The 17,931-nt window shown below is 35.2% G+C and overlaps 1 protein-coding gene across 2 annotated transcripts in view; it reads left to right on the top strand.

The window, feature by feature from the left end:
• GPATCH2 (G-patch domain containing 2) overlaps nt 1–17,931 on the top strand; it is a 263,500-nt gene that overhangs the window by 8,269 nt on the left and 237,300 nt on the right. For both annotated transcript variants that reach the window (XM_043962791.1, XM_043962792.1), the window contains exon 2: nt 6,113–6,823. In XM_043962791.1, coding sequence (XP_043818726.1) covers nt 6,113–6,823 — 711 coding nt within the window. The remainder of the gene's footprint in view (nt 1–6,112; nt 6,824–17,931) is intronic.

The raw sequence follows: 17,931 nt of genomic DNA, 5'->3' as shown, positions 1-17,931 counted from the left end.
TTCTCTTTTCTGTTGTAGCTGTATGTTCATTGGAGATGGAAAGAACAGAATTGCAATGTGACAATGAGTTGTGATGGTGCTTCTTGATATTTTAGGGAGAAAAATAATGTTTTATAATGTCAGTTGAACTTTAAATTTGAAACTAACACACAAGGTTTGTAGGTATACTCAAAATAGTGGGTAATCCTGATGATGTAGAATGGAGGTTGGCAAATTATGTCTTGGCCTGTTTTTGTACAACTTGCAAGCTAAGAATGGTTTTGTATTTTAAAATTTTACTGTCTTTAAAATTATAAAAAACATTTTTAGCTTGTGGGTCTATACAAAAATAGGATGCAGCTCATCCTGCTTTAGTTTGCTGACTCCTAGAATTATTAAAGTGATCTCCATCCATATTGCAGCTCCATTTAAAAGGTAATTAGCCTCTTTTGGATTGACTGTGTAATAAATATGTCCTGTGTTTAATTTTATTCCATAAAGAAATGTGTTATAAAATGACAATGTATCATAATGTTTAGTTTTGAATTGATGCAAAGGACTAACTTCTCACTGAGATATGTTCATTAAAATTTTTTCCCTTCAATAATTCCTAGAGTTCTGCTCTAATATCAATAGGTAGATTATAGCACTTCTCAAATTTTTTTAGTGTTCATACGTAGGATTTTCTTAAAATAAACAATATTATTTCTCTAACATGATCCCATGTAGATTAGAATAAAAAAATTATTAGTAGCATGGTGCTTACCTATACATTAGACCCTGGACTGTCTGCATAAATCTCTATATAGCAGAAAGTTTGGGTCACAATTTTGTTTTGGGGAGAAGGGGATCCAGATCTGTGGTTTTTTTGGGGGGGGGCAGTAAGAGTTAAGTGACTTGCCCAAGGTCACACAGCTAGTAAGTGTCAAGAGTCTGAGGCTGGATTTGAAATCAGGTCCTCCAGAATCCACGGTTGGTGCTTTATTTACTGTGCTACCTAGCTGCCCCCTAGATCTATGATTTTAACACTGGAGGACTGCCCGCATATAAACTCTATAAACTGATGCACATTGGCAGTTTGTATTTTATAGTTTTAAGGAACCATCTGAGGTCTCTGAGAGAAAGCTGGGTGATTTGCCCATGTTATATAGCACATATCTTCTCTGTCTTAATTGTAGTACAACAAATTGTATGACTAATACCATATTCTTTGATTTAGCAAGCATTTAGGAGGTCTCTGTGTCCTATACTGTTTTAGACTCTGCATGTCTAAAGACAAAAGTGAAACGGCCAAACAAGATGGAGACAGATGTGTAAATACAAATTATAGACAAACCAATTTCTGGGGGAAGGAGGGGTCAAGGGAAAGAACAAGCATCTGGAGAGGGATCCAGTAGCTTCCATAGGGGAGCATGGATCAATAGAAATAAGGCTGGCTATGGAGGCAGAAGACATGGATTCAAATGTGGCTTCTGCTACTTACTATTCATGTGACCTTGGGCTAATCGTTTAACTTTACTTGACCTTAATTTTCTCATGTGTGAAATGACTAGAATCAAAGATTGGAAATAAGGTCTACCACCTGTTTTTGTGCATTTGGCTCCCTAACAATGTTTTTAAATTATTCAATATGTAAAGCTTTAAAAATGTAAAAGCCTATTTTAGCTGGGAACTATCCATAGACAGGTAGCAGCGGAGTTTGTTGACCCCTGGACTGGGAATCTGAGGCTGAGAACTCTTCCATTTTTCATTCTAAGACCCTTTGCTTTTAAGCTATTTACATAAACAATTCATAGATATCGGTAAAGGGGGTGACACTTGAACAGAGACTTAAAAGAAGCAAGAAATTCTAAAAGAGACTAAGGTGAGGAGAGAATATATTCCATTCTGAAGGGACAGAGGCACAAGAAGGGATGAAATGTCTTATAGGCAGGTAGGTGGATAGAGTGCTGGGCCTAGAGTCAGGGAGATCCGAGTTCAAATCTCACCTCAGATATTCACAAGCTGTCTAACCTTGCACAAGTCATTTAATCTCTGCCAGCCTCAATTTCCTTACCTTTAAAATGGGTATAATAACATACCAAATTGTTCTCAAATGAAATAATATTTATAATGTCATAATAGGTGCTATGTAGTGATCATGATGATGAAGAAATAGCAAATAGGTAATTTGACTAGAATAGGAATTTTGGAATCTTTATTATTCTTAGTTCTTTTACTTATGAAATGATTATGTTAGAAGAGAAATTAGTTTCCTTAGGAATTCTTTTTCTTCTAATTTTTAGTGAATCATTCTGTAGTTAAATCTATTTTTAGCAAATTTAGTATAACCTACTTAGCTCTGGTCTTTTTTATCAGAAATACTTGACTTCCCTCTATTTTACTAGTTCTTTTTTGTAAGCCTATCTCTTTTGCTTTGGAATATAGAATTCCCAAATCTCCTGTCTTTTATAGTAAAAGGTTTTATGTGATCCCGATTAAAGGACTCTAGTCTAACTCGTTGTCGTTGTTGTTTCTGAATGCTTGCAGTACTATTTCTCTGACATGAGAGTTTGACATTTTGGCTATGACATTCTTGAAACTTGTCTAGGATTGCTTTCAAAATTCCTTTCAAGAAGCAATAGTTGATTCTGCTTTTACTTTATCCCATGTTTCTAATGGGTATGAGCCATTTTTATTTATGATTTCTTGAAAAGTCATGTCTGGCTTAAAAAAAAAAGTTTTCAGGACTTAGCTCAATGAGTCTTAAATTATTTCTCCTTTACCTGTTTTCTAAGTTGGATATTTTTGATATCAGCTAGCTTAAATTTCTTCTAATTTTCTTTTTATTTTGTTGTAAAGGAGTGGATATTTGTCACAGGAAAGGGCCACCTCTTCTTCCAAGTTTGGAGCAAGGAGGAAAGAGATGTAATTGAACTTGAGGTGATTTGAAATGTAGAGTTGAACAGAAAGCAAAACACATCACAAATGACATCCATTTTTGTTTGTTTTTTTCATTCAACTACATGGTGAGAGGGTGAGGGAGGGGCTTGAGAAGGCTGGGCATCTGAGCTAAGAGCTCAGTGGTGATTATACACTATTCAAATGAGATAATAAATGCAAAATGCTTTGCAAACCTTAAACATTGTCCTATCTGATCGATTATTAAATATGCAGTAGATCCAGTCAGCAAAGTTGTTGGACTTCTGTCAACAGAGTCGACAGCATGTGTGTAGGAGTGGAACAGACTGGTTGATGCTAGGAGTAGTCCAGGCTCGGGGTTTGTCAAAGGATGAATTGCTAGCACATAGGGTTAAGGGACTTAAGCTAATAGAGTATGGTGTAAAGTTGGATTTTTTAATCTAGAGTCATTGTTTTGAAATGAGAAATATGAGGCCAGATTGGGGTGATGTACTAGGAAAGCAGGGAAGGGTTGGAATGACTGGAGTTTGTAGTATGAGTGGGGAGTAAGTTTAAGATGAGGCATCCGGAGAGATGAAAGGATATGAAGTTATGGTCAGATAGAAGACTATCAGAGTCCTTTAACAGTGCACTTTCCTTTACATACTAAATATGACTAATAACATTCTCTCATCCATCTGTATTCTTCTCATACAAACCTTACTTAGTATGATATCCTTCACATAGAATCCAACACTCAATACAAGGCAAATTTTCCAAATTAGCCTTGGTTACTATCTGTCTTTCAGAGACATTTACTTATAACTGCCAAAAGTTTCTATCTACTGAAATACTAGAAATGTAGACATTGAAGAATCATAGCTTTGACCTTAGACTGTTCATATTTTTAGGGTTTCCTTTTTTTGTCAACTGTATCAAAAAGGCATATTTGAGAAAATGTCTTTAGGATAAAATGTTGTTTCAGTATAATAGCCTCTTTCTGATGCTTCCACCTAACTGCCACAGCAAATGAAATAAATGAGTTATTGATCTTGTGGTGTTCTCTTATAATGACATTATTTCTGTCAGGCAATAGATGCCAATTTAACCCAAGAGATATTGTTGAAGCAGCTTGACATTTACTGACTATAATATTACTTTACTGTTAGGAGGGATCCTCCTAAGTATGGACATTTAAAAGAGTCCAGTTAGTTGTGAACCAAGATAGTGCATAATTTGGACAATAGATCATACTTTTATGGTGAATTTTTTCACATATATTTTAGATTTTTAACTTATTGATGAAACTAAAAACGAGCAATTTACAATGCAGTCAATAGATGAACAAAATTTGATTGACATAGTAGTGGATTGAGATTTATGCTACTATTTGGTCATTTAACTTATATCTGACCTGTTGTATAATCTGCCTCTCTTTTCCTCTTGGTTGGGGCAGGGGTACAATATAACATTTATCTTTCACAGTTTGATTGGAGTCCTATAAAAGATTTCTGCTTTCAGCCATTTCCTTGTTGGCTATAATCTGTTTATCTTAATTACATCATCAAGTTACTTTTTTTTTTAACGGGGCAATGGGGTTAAGTGACTTGCCCAGGGTCACATCAAGTTACTTTTAATATGATCTGATTTTAAAAGTAGCGGAACTCTATTGCTCCCAGGTGCTGTTAGTGGTTTTGACTTTACTTCTTTTAGAAGACCCCCAAATACCTTTCTCCTTCTGCTACTTTCTATCTCTGTGACTTTTGACAAGTCCCTTAACCTCTTTCTGCTTGAGTATCCTGATTCTTAAAATGAGGAGGTTGCACTTAGATGTCCTAGTGTCCTATAAGGTCTTTTCTTGTTCTTAGGCTATGATCTTGGGAACTCTAAAAACATTTTAAACTAAGTTGAAACACTGGTAAATCTCTTGTTACCATTTGAAACTAAGCATTTACCCCACAAGAAAAGGTGTCAGTAAATGAAAAGTAACTAAGCATGTAAGAATGCATGCCTAGGCTTCATTAGCTTTTGAGGGGACTATATTGGGAAATAACTGTGCTTATTCATTTATATGTAGTGCTTCAAGTTCTCTTTGTGCCACTACAACTTCAGCCTAACTTTATTACAAAGAAATGTTTGTAGTTTGTTCTCTAATAAACAAATTGAAGAAAAGATGCTATGAACAATTCCCATGTCTATATTAATAGCAAGAATTAGAAGCATAATTATTACTAAACAATAGCTAATGGGGGGGGTAATTTATTTGGTTTTGTAATGTGGTCAGAAACATTGTTATTCACTATTCACTTAGTCCTGACCTTTGAATGCCTTAACCTTACTGTCTCAGTATGTAATGTTTTTTGGTTTGGTTTGGTTTGGTTTGGTTTGTTTTTTTGGTGAGGCAATTGGGGTTAAGTGACTTGTACAGGGTCACACAGCTTGTAAGTGTTAATTGTCTGAGGCTGGATTTGAACTCAGATCCTCCTGACTTCGGGGCCAGTGCTCTATCCACTGCACCACCTAGCTAGGCAACTATGTAATGTTTTAAAAAGAAAGTCTCAACTAAGCCTTCTTCAATATGGATGATTTCAGATTACATTTAGACCAATGAACATATAGATTGAACTTGAATATAGTTCCTGTTTATTTGATTATGTACATAAGGATAAAAACTGATCAGTCCAGCAAATGATTGCTTAGCTACTGTCATCCTTCATCATAGCAAAGAACAGTTGGCCATAGTTCGTGGGGCTGGAGGGAAGGAGTACATCATGAGATGTGTAGAGTAGTCTGTGCTTTCCTACTGACCTAGAAAGAAGGAAAGGTGAGCAGGGAGGCTATCTCTACTGTGGTAAGAAAACGGCTTCAGGTGACATGTAAGAGAAAAGGTTAGGCAGAACAAGCACCATTTCTTCCATTGTGTATGTGATTTTGTTGAGGAAAAATGCTCAAATTGGGAACTCTTATACTTGAGCCACTTTTCATCTATTTTAAATGGTTCTTTTATTGTTTAATAAGAGAACCTCTAAATCAGAAAAGAAAGGGACTTAAAATTGAGTCATTGTAAATATGTAAATGTTCAAAATCTGTATTTCAGGCCCTTACAAGGAAAATGAAATAGCTTTACAAACATTTCTTTATAATGACTTAATGTTGTATTTAGTTCAATTTAGAGAAAGGGCCTGATTGGCATATAATTATATGAATTATTTAGGTTGATTACTTTCCTTTTTTTCTTGTCTAAAATTTGCAGGCATTTTAGTAGAACTATGGAGGAACTGGTTCATGATCTTGTCTCAGCCCTAGAGGAGAGTTCAGAACAAGCCAGAGGAGGATTTGCAGACCCAGGGGATCACTCTCGAAGTATGCCTTGTCCACTGAAACGCCAGGCAAGGAAAAGGAGAGGGAGAAAACGGCGGTCATATAATGCTCATCCTCCTTGGGAAACAGGCCACTGTTTAAGTGAAGGTTCGGATTCCAGTTTAGAGGAACCAAGCAAAGACTACAGAGAGAACCATAATAATAAGAAGAAAGATCACAGTGACTCTGATGACCACATGCTAGTAGCAAAGCGGAGACCATCATCCAGCCTAAATAATGTTAGAGGTAAACGACCCTTGTGGCACGAGTCAGATCTTGCTGTAGATAATTTGGGTAACAGAACTCTCCGTAGAAGAAGAAAGGTGAAGCGCATGGCAATAGATCCACAACCTGAAATCTCTAACCCATTGACACTGACCCAACAGCATGAAAATAGAGACCAAGAAATGGACAATGACTGTAGATCTTACCAACACCAGGAGTTCAGTAAAAACAAAGTTAAAAAAAGAAAATTAAAAATGACTAGACAGGGATTGAAAATCCAAGACGATGGAGTGGTTTGGGAAAATGAAGAATTGGTTCAAGTCAAGGATAAAATGGAATATGAAGAACAAAAAGGCTCAGATGAGATCATGAGTGAAAGGTGACTTTATTTTTCAAATTCTCTTAAATATGAATTATTTGTCCATGTTTTTCAGTTTCATTGAATATATATATATATATATATATATATATATATATATATATATATATACACACACACGCATTTAGCAGTAATAGTTTCAAAATATATCTTAAAATATGCTAAGATTTATGGTATTGCTTTATTTAATTAGTAAGCATGTATATCCTAGTGTGATAAGCAGTTTGATTTGTTACAATCATTTTATTAATTTTATCTGTAGAGTTTAGAGATTCTTTATGTATAAAATAGGATTCTCAGAGTCAATTACCTAATCAATTATTTGCTTGCTTCGATAACTTTTATATTTTGATACTTTAGTGGTCACAATTTATCAGAGCATTCTGGCTTTCTTAAATCACAAATAGGGGCAGGTAGGTGGTGCAGTGGATAGAGCATCGGCCCTGGATTCAGGAGGACCTGAGTTCAAATTCACCTTCAAACATTTGACACTAGCTATGTGACCCTAGGCAAGTCACTTAACCCCAATTGCCTCGCCAAAAATAAATCAAATCAAATCAAATGAAATCACAATTAGCTAGATCATCTCGGCTCGTGTTATGGAATAGACACAAAAAATCTCAAGATTCCAGGAGTACTAATCACCTCTAAATTGCAAAATAAAATGTACAGCACAGAAACACCTGAATTTACCATTAGAAAGGTAAAATGGGGGAAAGAACGATCATTTGGCAGTTGGTTTCAACTATCCATTCTAGACAACAGATATGCCACAATTATAATTGTTTCTAAACTCTATTTTGGTAACACAGAAGAGGTAAGTCATTCTTCCACTTCACAAAAAGTACTGCTTGTTTCCTTTAAGACCTGGAGAGATTAGACATGTGCATATTGTTCATTGTATGTGTATATTAAAGTTGAATGTAGGACTGTTGTCTTGCAGACATAAAAAAATTGTCTGGGGCATTTATAGTCAGATTTATATCACTGTTTCCTAAGAAGTGTCCTTCATGACTTGGAAGCATGCAGATCAAGGACTGAGCATAACCTGCTGATTTGCAGAAGGGAAATATACACATTCTTTTCAGCTCCTCTTCTGCCTTGCTATTGGATAACACGAGAAGGATATGCAAAGATATTCATAGAAGCTTGTTATATAGCCTTTCTAGAATTTACTCAAATCGAAAACCTAGATTATTTATTTGTTTTCAGTCTAGGTTTCATTAATGTAGGTACTCTAGTGTGGAAACTCTCTCCCCCCCTCCCCCCCCATACAGGTGGGCAGCTTATCTGATACTCACGGAGATAGCAGAAAAGATGTTATGACTTGGCTGCTCAACTAGGATGTGTCAAAGGTAGGAATGAAACCCATCGCTGAAGCCAGCAACTTGATAAATGCTACCATAGTGCCTCTTGTGTGTTTATACTGTTCCTGAAAAGACTTAACCCTGATTTGATAATTATTTGAATGAAAAGCAGTTAAATCTTTAGAGTATTTTGTTATGTTATCTGGTCTCTTCTTAAGGAATGATAGCATTCTTGTACCAATTCACTTCAGCTTTTATTCAGCAAACATTCAGGTTGGTTGTGTGTAGAGCATTATTGTGAAGTCAGTGTTATCATTTCAGTAGCAAATATTAATAATTCACTAACTGTGATGGTGAATAATAGTAAATTATAGTACCATGAATTTTACAAAGCACAGCAACTTTGTAAAAGGAAGTATTATAACTATTATCTTCATTTAGTAGATGTGGAAACTACATCTTGGAGATAGGAAGCAGTTTGATTATGGTTATGTAGCTTTTAAGTTTCAAGATTAGTAAAAATCCTCTTCTAAACCAGTGGCCTTTTTTTTCAATCCTCATAGTACTTGATCTCTGAAGCTATTGATAATAGTAACTTCTTTTTGCCTACTCTCTTTTCTTGGCTTCAGTGACATTTTTACCTCCCACTTTTCTCCCTACTTATCTGACCACTCTTTTTCAGTCGTCTTTTCCAGTTCTTCATCTATTTCTTCTCCCTTAACTGTGAGTGTCACCTAGGCTTTATGTTAGGACTTCTCCTTTTTCTCTTTATTTCTTTGGTGATCTCTTCTTTCATGTGTTCAGTTTGCATTTCTATACAGATGACTCCTAAATTTATGTACAATTCTAATCTCCCTTATGAACTTGTGTACCATATTGCCAGTTGCTTGACATCTTAACCTCATTATTCCCCAAGTGAAAGTAATTATCTTGCCTTCAACTAAACCCACTCTTTCTTCAAACTTTCCATTTCCTATTGAGGACACTATTGTTTTTAAAATCACTCCTATTTACTTATAAGAATAATAAATATTTAACACCCCTCAAAGTTTAATCATTGTTTATGCTATGGGGAAGTAGGACAAATAATTTCAGGCTATTCCCACATGATATGTCTAGCTTGAGTTCAGCAGCAGAGGGGAAGGGTTCTGTGGCAAGACGGATTCTGCAGACGAAGCCTAGTACAAGAACAGCCCTGTAGTCTCTTAAAGGAAGGATCTTGTCTGGTTCACTGTGCTTTGGACTAGGCAAGCCTAGCCCATGCCATTCAGTTGCAGAATTTGGTCTAAACATAGAGTCCCTTAACTTAGGTACTGAGATGAACAAGATGATCAAACCAAGGAAAATGATGACTGTTATCAGGAAATAACAAGATTAGGGAAATGCCTTTGGGATAATGACTATATAATAAGTCAAGTAAAGCTGAGGGGAAAAATGACCTAGTCACAAGGAGTACTGGAATACTAGGAAGAAATGAAATTAGAGATACAGAATGGAAAAGCTGGAGAGGAAAGAACAGCTAGGAAAATTGACACCTGAGAACAGATGGAGGAAAACCTCTCCTAAAAACTGTGTATCCTGAAAACTAGAATGAGTCAGATAGAAAATGACAATGAGAAGAAAAAAAATAGAAAAATATATTATAAATGCAATATCAAAAAGAACTGACCTAGAAAGCAGGCCAAGGAAGAGAGAATTATTTCATCCAAGAATTATCTATAACTAAACTGTGATTTTAAAAAGTGTGGACACCATATTTCAAGAAAGGAAGACCCAGAAATCAGACCCAAAGGGCAAAGTAAAAATAAAAGGAATATCTTAGTCACTTCTGAAAAGAAGCCTCAAAATAAATAGTCTCAGGAATGTTGTAAGCAAAATCCAGAGTTTCCAGGTCTAATAGAAAGTACAAACAGCCAAAAGGAGTGCAGTTACCAGAGAGTTACAATAATGATCACACAAGACTTAGGAAATGTCAAGATAAAGGAGTGCAGTTCTTGAAATATGATATCCTAAAAAGTTGTTTTTGATGTTGTCTTTCTAATTTTTTTTACCCTTTTGGTTTTATTTTCTTATTGAGTAATTTTCTGTCTGAGTCATACTGATTTTCAGGACATTCAGTTTTTAGGTGAGTTTTTCCTCCCTCTATTCTCAAGTGTCAAAGATAAAGGCTAACAACCACTGATGACCTATTAACCAAAATTAAATGTAATCCTATGAGGATGGGGGAGGGAAGGAATGAATCTTTAATAGAATAAAAAAATTTCCAAGCATTCATGATGAAAAGGCCAGAACTTGGCAGGTATTTTGAAGTGGAAAAATTGACATTTATACCTAGAAAGATATACACATGAGTTTAATTGGAAGAGAATACATGGGCATTAATTGTTCATCTATTAATAGGGAATGAGAAACATGTCATGAGAATCCTAATATCTTTAAAGGTCACAGAGAAAGGTAAAAATGAAAGAGAGTGTGTCGATAGTTTTGTTCTCTTTTAATGGAGGACAAAAATAGGATGGATAGAGTCCTAGACTGGAGAAGAAAAGAAGAAGGGAAGAAAATAACCATTACATAATAGAAGTACATAAAGTTATATTTTCATGGAGGAATAAATGGGAAGAGTGGGCATCCCATGAACCTCACTTTCACAGGACCAAATAAAGGAAGATTGAACACAATTTCTCTCTGTTTCTGTCTCTTACCGTCTTTTTCTCTGGCTGTCCCTCCTTCCCCATGTCTCTGTCTCTTACATATTTCATTGCAGAAATATATTAAACTCAAAATGGAAATTGGAGAAGATAGGGACAAGAGTGGAGATAGAGAAAGGTCTAAAAAACAGGCAAGAGAGTTATGGGAATACTCATAATCAAAATAAACTTGAATGTTGTGGGGAGGAGCATGAGGTGGGAATTTAAAGGAAAGGAATAAATAAATGGAATTGGGATGGGTGAAGTAAAAGAAAAGAGCTGCAACAGAGAAGAAACATGTTATTTCACTTAGAAGACCACATATCGGGCCAACTCCCTCTGTTTTACCACCTTTTTATTTGTGAAGGTGGAGGTAGGAGAAGGACAAGGGGGACCAATGAGAAGAAAAAATACAGAAGGATAGGAAGGACACAATTAGCAATCATTATTGTGACTGTAAATGGGATGAATTCACCCATAAAACAAAAGAGTGGAAAGGGTTAGAAAAATGAATCTAATAGTACATTGTTTATAGGAAGTATACTTGAAACACAAGTAGACACTGAGTCCTTGAGATCAGAGACTATCTTTTATCCTTTTTATCCCTGGTGGTTAGCTTAGTACTTCACATTAATGCTTATTGACTAGATGATTAAAAAAAAAAAGTTAATTGAATTGGAAGGAGAAATAGATAGTAAAACTATAAGAGTGGGGTGGGCCTTTCAGAATTAGAGAGATTTAAACAAAAGATAAACAAGAAAGAAGATAAGGACCTCATTGGAACTTCAGAAAAATTATAGTGGACTGATTTCTGGTCAGTACCGAATGGGGAAAGAAAAGGATTTTTATACTTCAACTATGCAAGTCATCTTTATAAAAATAGTGTATAAATTGGAACATAAAATCTCACCAAAATATAGAAAAGAAGAAATATTAAGCACATCACTTGCTGATCACAATGCATTAAAATTTTATCAATAAAGGTACTCTAAAGAAAGTACATGAGACTATCCATAATCATTGGCTGAAATACTTCACAGTGATACCTGACTTATCTGCAAAATACTTTACAAGCTTCCTCTCTGATGTAGACTTGATTCCATCTTTCTTTTTTTTTTCCCTCTTTTTTTTTTTTTTAAGTGAGGCAATGAGGGTTAAGTGACTTGCCCAGGGTCACACAGCCAGTAAGTGTCAAGTGTCTGAGGCCAGATTTGAATTCACGTCCTCCTGAATCCTGGGCCGGTGCTCTATCCACTGTGCCACCTAGCTGCCCCTATAAATATTTTTGTACAAATAGGTCTTATTCTTTTTGAGGGGCATGTCTTTGGGCTATAAACCTAGCATTGTTCCAAATTGTTCTCCAGAATGGTTGGATCTTTTCACAACTCTACCAACAGTGGATTAGTGTCACAGTTTTCCCACATCCCCTCTAACATCCAATATTTTCCTTTTTCGTTATATTTGCCACTCTGAAAGGTATGAGATGATAACCTCAGAGTTGTTTTAATATGCATTTCTCTAATAATAATGATCTGGAGCATTTTTTCATATGATTATAGAGAGCTTTGATTTCTTTTTTTGAAAACTGCCTGTTTTTGACCATTTATCAATTGGGGAATGGCTTGTATTTTTATAAATTTGATGCAGTTCTCTATATATTTGAGAAATGAGGCCTTTATCAGAGATATGTTTAAAAAATTCTTTCCCAGTTTTCTACTTCCTTTGTAATCTTGGTTGCATTAGTTTTGTTTGTACAAAAGCTTTTTAATTTTATACGATCAAAATGATCTCTATTATATTTAATTTTTTTCTCTCTATCTTCTTTGGTCCTAAATTCTTCCCTTACGCATAAATCTGACAGATAAATGATTCCATACTCCCTTAATTTGCTTATGGTTATCACCCTTTATGTGTAAATCATGTATCCGTTTTGACCTTTTTTTAGTATATGATGTGAGATGTTGGTCTATACCTAGTTTCTGCCATACTGTTTTCCAGTTTTCCAGCAGTTTTTGTCAAATAATGAGTTTTTGTTCCAAAAGCTTGGATCTTTGGGTTTATAATATACTAGATTCCTATAGTCATTTACTATAGTGTAATTTGTACCTAGTCTATTCCACTGATCCACCTCTATTTCTTAGCCAGTATCAGATGGTTTTGATAATTACCATTTTGTAATACAGTTTGAGATCTGGTACTGCTAGAACTTACGTGATATCTTCTATGGAAGAAAATTCATATCATTTATGGTTCTGCAGGCATAAAACAATTATTAGTCCTGAACTGAACTTAGTTTTACTTTCAGGTCATAGAAGGAGCGATTCCACTTGATATATCTGGATAAAATAAAGACATATGACTTTATTGAAAAAAATATTAACTACGGCAACTCATAGAAACTTTCTCCAGTGGTATCAAAATGTCTTTTGGACTCAATAAATGTAAAATTCTTAACTTGCCAAGGAAGAATTAAAAACTATATACTTTGAGATTGAATTTAGGGGCCAAATAAGATCACTAGTTAAACATATAAGAGCAATTAATACATTATCCTTCTTAATGTATACTTTTGTCATGAAAGAATGGATGATAGCGAATTTAGAAGTCCAAACCAAAACCCACAAAATGTTAACAAAACCCAGGAAGTATATTCCTCTTTTTTTTAGCAAGGCAGTTGGGGTTAAGTGACTTGCCCAGGGTCACACAACTAGTAAGTGTTAAGTGTCTGAGGCTGGATTTGAACTCAGGTACTCCTGAATCAAGGGCTGGTGCTCTATCCACTGCGCAACCTAGCTGCCCCTTATTCCTCATTTTTAAAAGGGAGAGTGGTAAGAATAGAACTAACAGGAATTCTCAAAGCACACAGTAAGATAAGTTAATAATTTACAAAAATAATTTTGGGATAAACAGACCTCTTTCCCCAAATAATAAAGGCAAGCAGTGGTATTTGTCATTGATTTCTTGAATACTATATAACTGAAAACTACTTAAATCCAGACAGTGCCTATGAAATGGCTAAAATTCAAGAGTTGAATCAATAGATGTCACAGGGGCCATGTTCACATGGGCCACAACTCAAGCAATAATATGTTAAGAAGGAAAGACCAAATAAATGACTGTTATGCACAAGTTCATACAAATAGAAAGGTGTGATACAAATTTTACAATAAAATGGTAGAAATTGCAACATTACTGTAAGTTGTAAAAGTTTAGTACCTGTAGGATATTTAGAAAGATACTATCAGGTGGCTAAAATTATATACTAGAAGCTTGACATCCTTTATATACTAAAAAGAAAAGAAATGCCTGTACTAAAAAATACAGGCCCCCAAAATATCCTTGAGAATTCAGCAAATAAACTCTAATGGACCTAGAATATTTTTTACAGAAAGAACTGTTTTCTACAGTTGACCTGACTTAAAATTTAAAAACAATTTTAATAGATGTGGCCTTATTTTATTCATAATTTCTAAACAATATCAAATGGAAAACTTTCAGGATATAATGACATTGCAGAAGAAATCAAAACTATTTAAAACAGGATGAAGTGCATGTTATCTCTGTTTTGTTTGCTAATTGAATTACCCTGAAGATGCTTTCACTGTATCTGCTGAATATGAGCTTATATCTAGCTCAGTACTTTCTTCAGTTACAAAAGGCAGTCATAGTACCTATGATTAAATATGAATGAATAACAGTGTAGTAATTTGACCTTGTATTATTTCTATCTGAACCCCATAAAAATGAGAAAAATGAAATTTAGTAGTGATTTTAATCATAATCATGTCTTTAAGGAATCTCTTATCTTAAAACTCTAGATAATTGCAACTTCAACAGTCCTCCCACACTCCTGCCTCCCCAAACTTCAACTTCACTTATCTTCTAGTTCTGTCTTTACTGCCTTCAAAACTCTTCATCCCTCATTATTTATTTTTAAATTCTCTTTTGTTCTCAATTTAATAAGCCAAATAAAATGACCACTTTGATATTAAAAAGTAGAATAATGAGGATTGTACACAAAACCATAAATCTGTTAGGTACAACTTTTATTTTTAAGTAAATGACTCTTTCGGTAGGTTACTTTTGCACTGACCTAATTGCATTTCCTTTTGAACTTCCTGCTGTTCACTTTTGTATGTTAAAAAAAGATTTAATTTCCCCCAAAAAAGGATAGTGACTTGTCCCCAAAACATTTCTGTTTGAACTCCATTTGCATCAGCTCATGTAAGTCTTTGCAGGTTTTTCTGAGAGCATCCAGCTCATCATTTCTTATATCATAGTAGTATTCCATCACAATCACATAGCACAATTTGTTCAGCCATTCCCAAATTTATGGGCATCCCCCCCCAAGTTCCAACTCCTTGCCACCAAGAAAGAGCTGCTATAAATATTTTTGTAAATATAGGTCCTTTTCCCTTTTGTTTTTTATCTGTTTTTGGATACAGACCTATTAGTGGTACTGCTAAGTCAAAGGTTATGCATGGTTTTACTTTGGGCATAGTTCCAAATTGATCTAAAGAATGGTTGAATCTGTTCACAACTCTACCATTAATGTCTCATTTTTCTCACAAACCCTCCAACATCTGTCATGCTAGTTCTCCTATTATCCAATCTAATAGGTATGAGGTAGTACCTCAGAATTGTTTCAATTTGCATTCTTCTAATCAGTACTAGTTTAGAGCACCTTCTCGTAGCTTTGATTATTTCATCTGAAAACTGTTAATATCACTTGATCATATATCATTTGGGTGAATGGCTCCTATATTTGAGAGGTGAGAATTTTATCAGAGAAACTCACTTCAAAATTATTTTCACAGTTATGATTGCTAAATGTATTTCCCTCCATCCTATTTCTCCCCCTCCCACATTTATTCTGTTCTCTCTCTCTTCTTTCACCCTGTCCTTCCTCAAAATTATTTTGCTTCTGACCAGTACCTCCTCCAATCTACCCTCCTTTCTATCACTACCCCCTTCTCTTCTTTCCTTTCTCTCCTACTTTGCTAGAGGGTCAGATAGATTTCTATACCCAATTGAATGTGTATGTTATTCCTTCTTTGGGCCAATTCTGATGAGAGTAAGGTTCGCTTGCTCTCTCCACTCCATCTCCCCCATCTTCCCCTCCACTGTAAAAAACATTTGCTTGCCTCTTTTATGTGAAATAATTTACCCATTCTACCTCTTCCTTTCACATTTCTCTTTTTCACCCCTTAATTTAATTTTTTAGATATCATACTCTATTTCATTGAATGTCCATTTTTTCCCCCTGAAGGATTATATTCAGTTTTGCTGGGTAGGTGATTCTTGATTGTAATCCTAACTCCTTTGCCCTCCAGAATATCATATACCCTGCCCTTCAGTCCTTGAATGTAGAAGCTGCTAAATCTTGTATGATCTTGACTGTGGCTTAACAGTACTTGAATTGGGTTGTTTTTTTGTTTTGTTCTGGCTGCTTGCAATATTCTCTCCTTGACATGGGAGCTCTGGGATTTGGCTATAATTTTGTGATCTCTTTGAGGAGGAAATTTGTGTATTCTTTCAATTTGTATTTTATCCTATGGTTCTAGAATATTAAGGGTAGTTTTCCTTGATAATTTCTTGAAAGATGATGTCTAGGCTCTTTTTTTTTTTTTTTATCATGGCTTTCAAATAGTCCAATTATTTTAAAATTATCTCCCCTGGATCTATTTTCCAGGTGAGTTGTTTTTCCCTATGAGATATTTCATGTCATCTTATATTTTTTCAATCTTTTGGTTTTGTTTGATTGTTTCTTGATTTCTCATAAAGTCATTAGCTTACATTTGATTAATTCTAATTTTTAAGGAATTTTTCTTCAGTGAGATTTTGTACCTCCTTTTCTATTTGGCCAATTATACTTTTTAAGGAGTTTTTCTTTTCCTTTAGTGAATTTTTATGCCTCCTTTTCCATTTGGCCAGTTCTGCTTTCTAAGGCATTCTTCTCCTCATTGTCTTTTTTGTACCTCTTGAAACATGTCGCCTATTCTGTTTTTTAGGTGTTATTTTCTTCAGTATTTTTTTGTGTCTCCTTTACGAAGTTGTTGACTCCTTTTACATGATTTTCTTGCGTCACTCTCATTTCTCTTCCCAATTTTTCTTCTACCTCTCTTACTTGATTTTGAAAATCCTTTTTGAGGTCTTCACTGGCTTGAGAACAGTTCATATATTTCTTGGAGGCTTTGGATGTTGGAGCTTTAACTTTGTTATCTTCTGAGTGAGTGTATGTTTTGATCTGCCTTGTCACCATAGCAACTTTCTGTGGTCAGATTTTTTTTTTTTCTATTCTTTGCTCATTTTACCAGTCTACTTCTGATTTTTAACTCTGTTAAAGTGCGGCTCTGCTTCCAGGGTAGAAGGCTCACAGCCCGAAGCTTCAGGAATTTTGTGCAGCTGTTTTCAGAGATACTTCTAGGGATGTGTAAGTTTTCAATTCTTCTAAGGTGGTTTGATCTAAGGAGAGGTTGTTTATTACTCTACTGGCCTGTGCTGTGGTCTGTGAACAACCACAAACACTTTTCTGCCCTGGAACTGTGTCCTTTTGTGGGATCTGCAACACCAGTAATTGTTTTATGGCATTCTTTAAAGATGTTTAGAGGGCTTTGGGGGAGGGCTCAGGCAAGTTACTACCTTTTCTCTGCCATCTTGGCTCCAGGCAGAGTGTTCTTAAGGAGCAAGTCTTTTTTTTTTTCCAGCAACAAACATTTATTTTATTTTTCAGTTACAAATAAGGGTAGTTTTCAACATTCATTTTCATAAGATTTAGAATTCCAAATTTTTTCCTTCCCTTCCCCCCCCCCCCCCCCCTCCACAAGATCACAACCAGGTTATATATGTACAATCCACAAGTGTTCTTTTTATCAGTTCTTTCTATAGGGGTGCATAGTAAGCTTCCTCATTAGTTCCTTGGGATTGTCCAGGTTATATATGTACAATCCACAAGTGTTCTTTTTATCAGTTCTTTCTATAGGGGTGCATAGTAAGCTTCCTCATTAGTTCCTTGGGATTGTCTTGGATCATTGCACTGCTGAGAGTAGTTAAGTCATTCACAATTGCTCATTGAACAACACTGCTGTCACTGTGCACAGTGTCCTCCAGCTCT

This window comes from Dromiciops gliroides, chromosome 4, assembly GCF_019393635.1.
Source record: "Dromiciops gliroides isolate mDroGli1 chromosome 4, mDroGli1.pri, whole genome shotgun sequence".
NCBI classification, from domain to species: Eukaryota; Metazoa; Chordata; class Mammalia; order Microbiotheria; family Microbiotheriidae; genus Dromiciops; species Dromiciops gliroides.
This window is presented reverse-complemented; position numbering and strand designations above follow the sequence as displayed.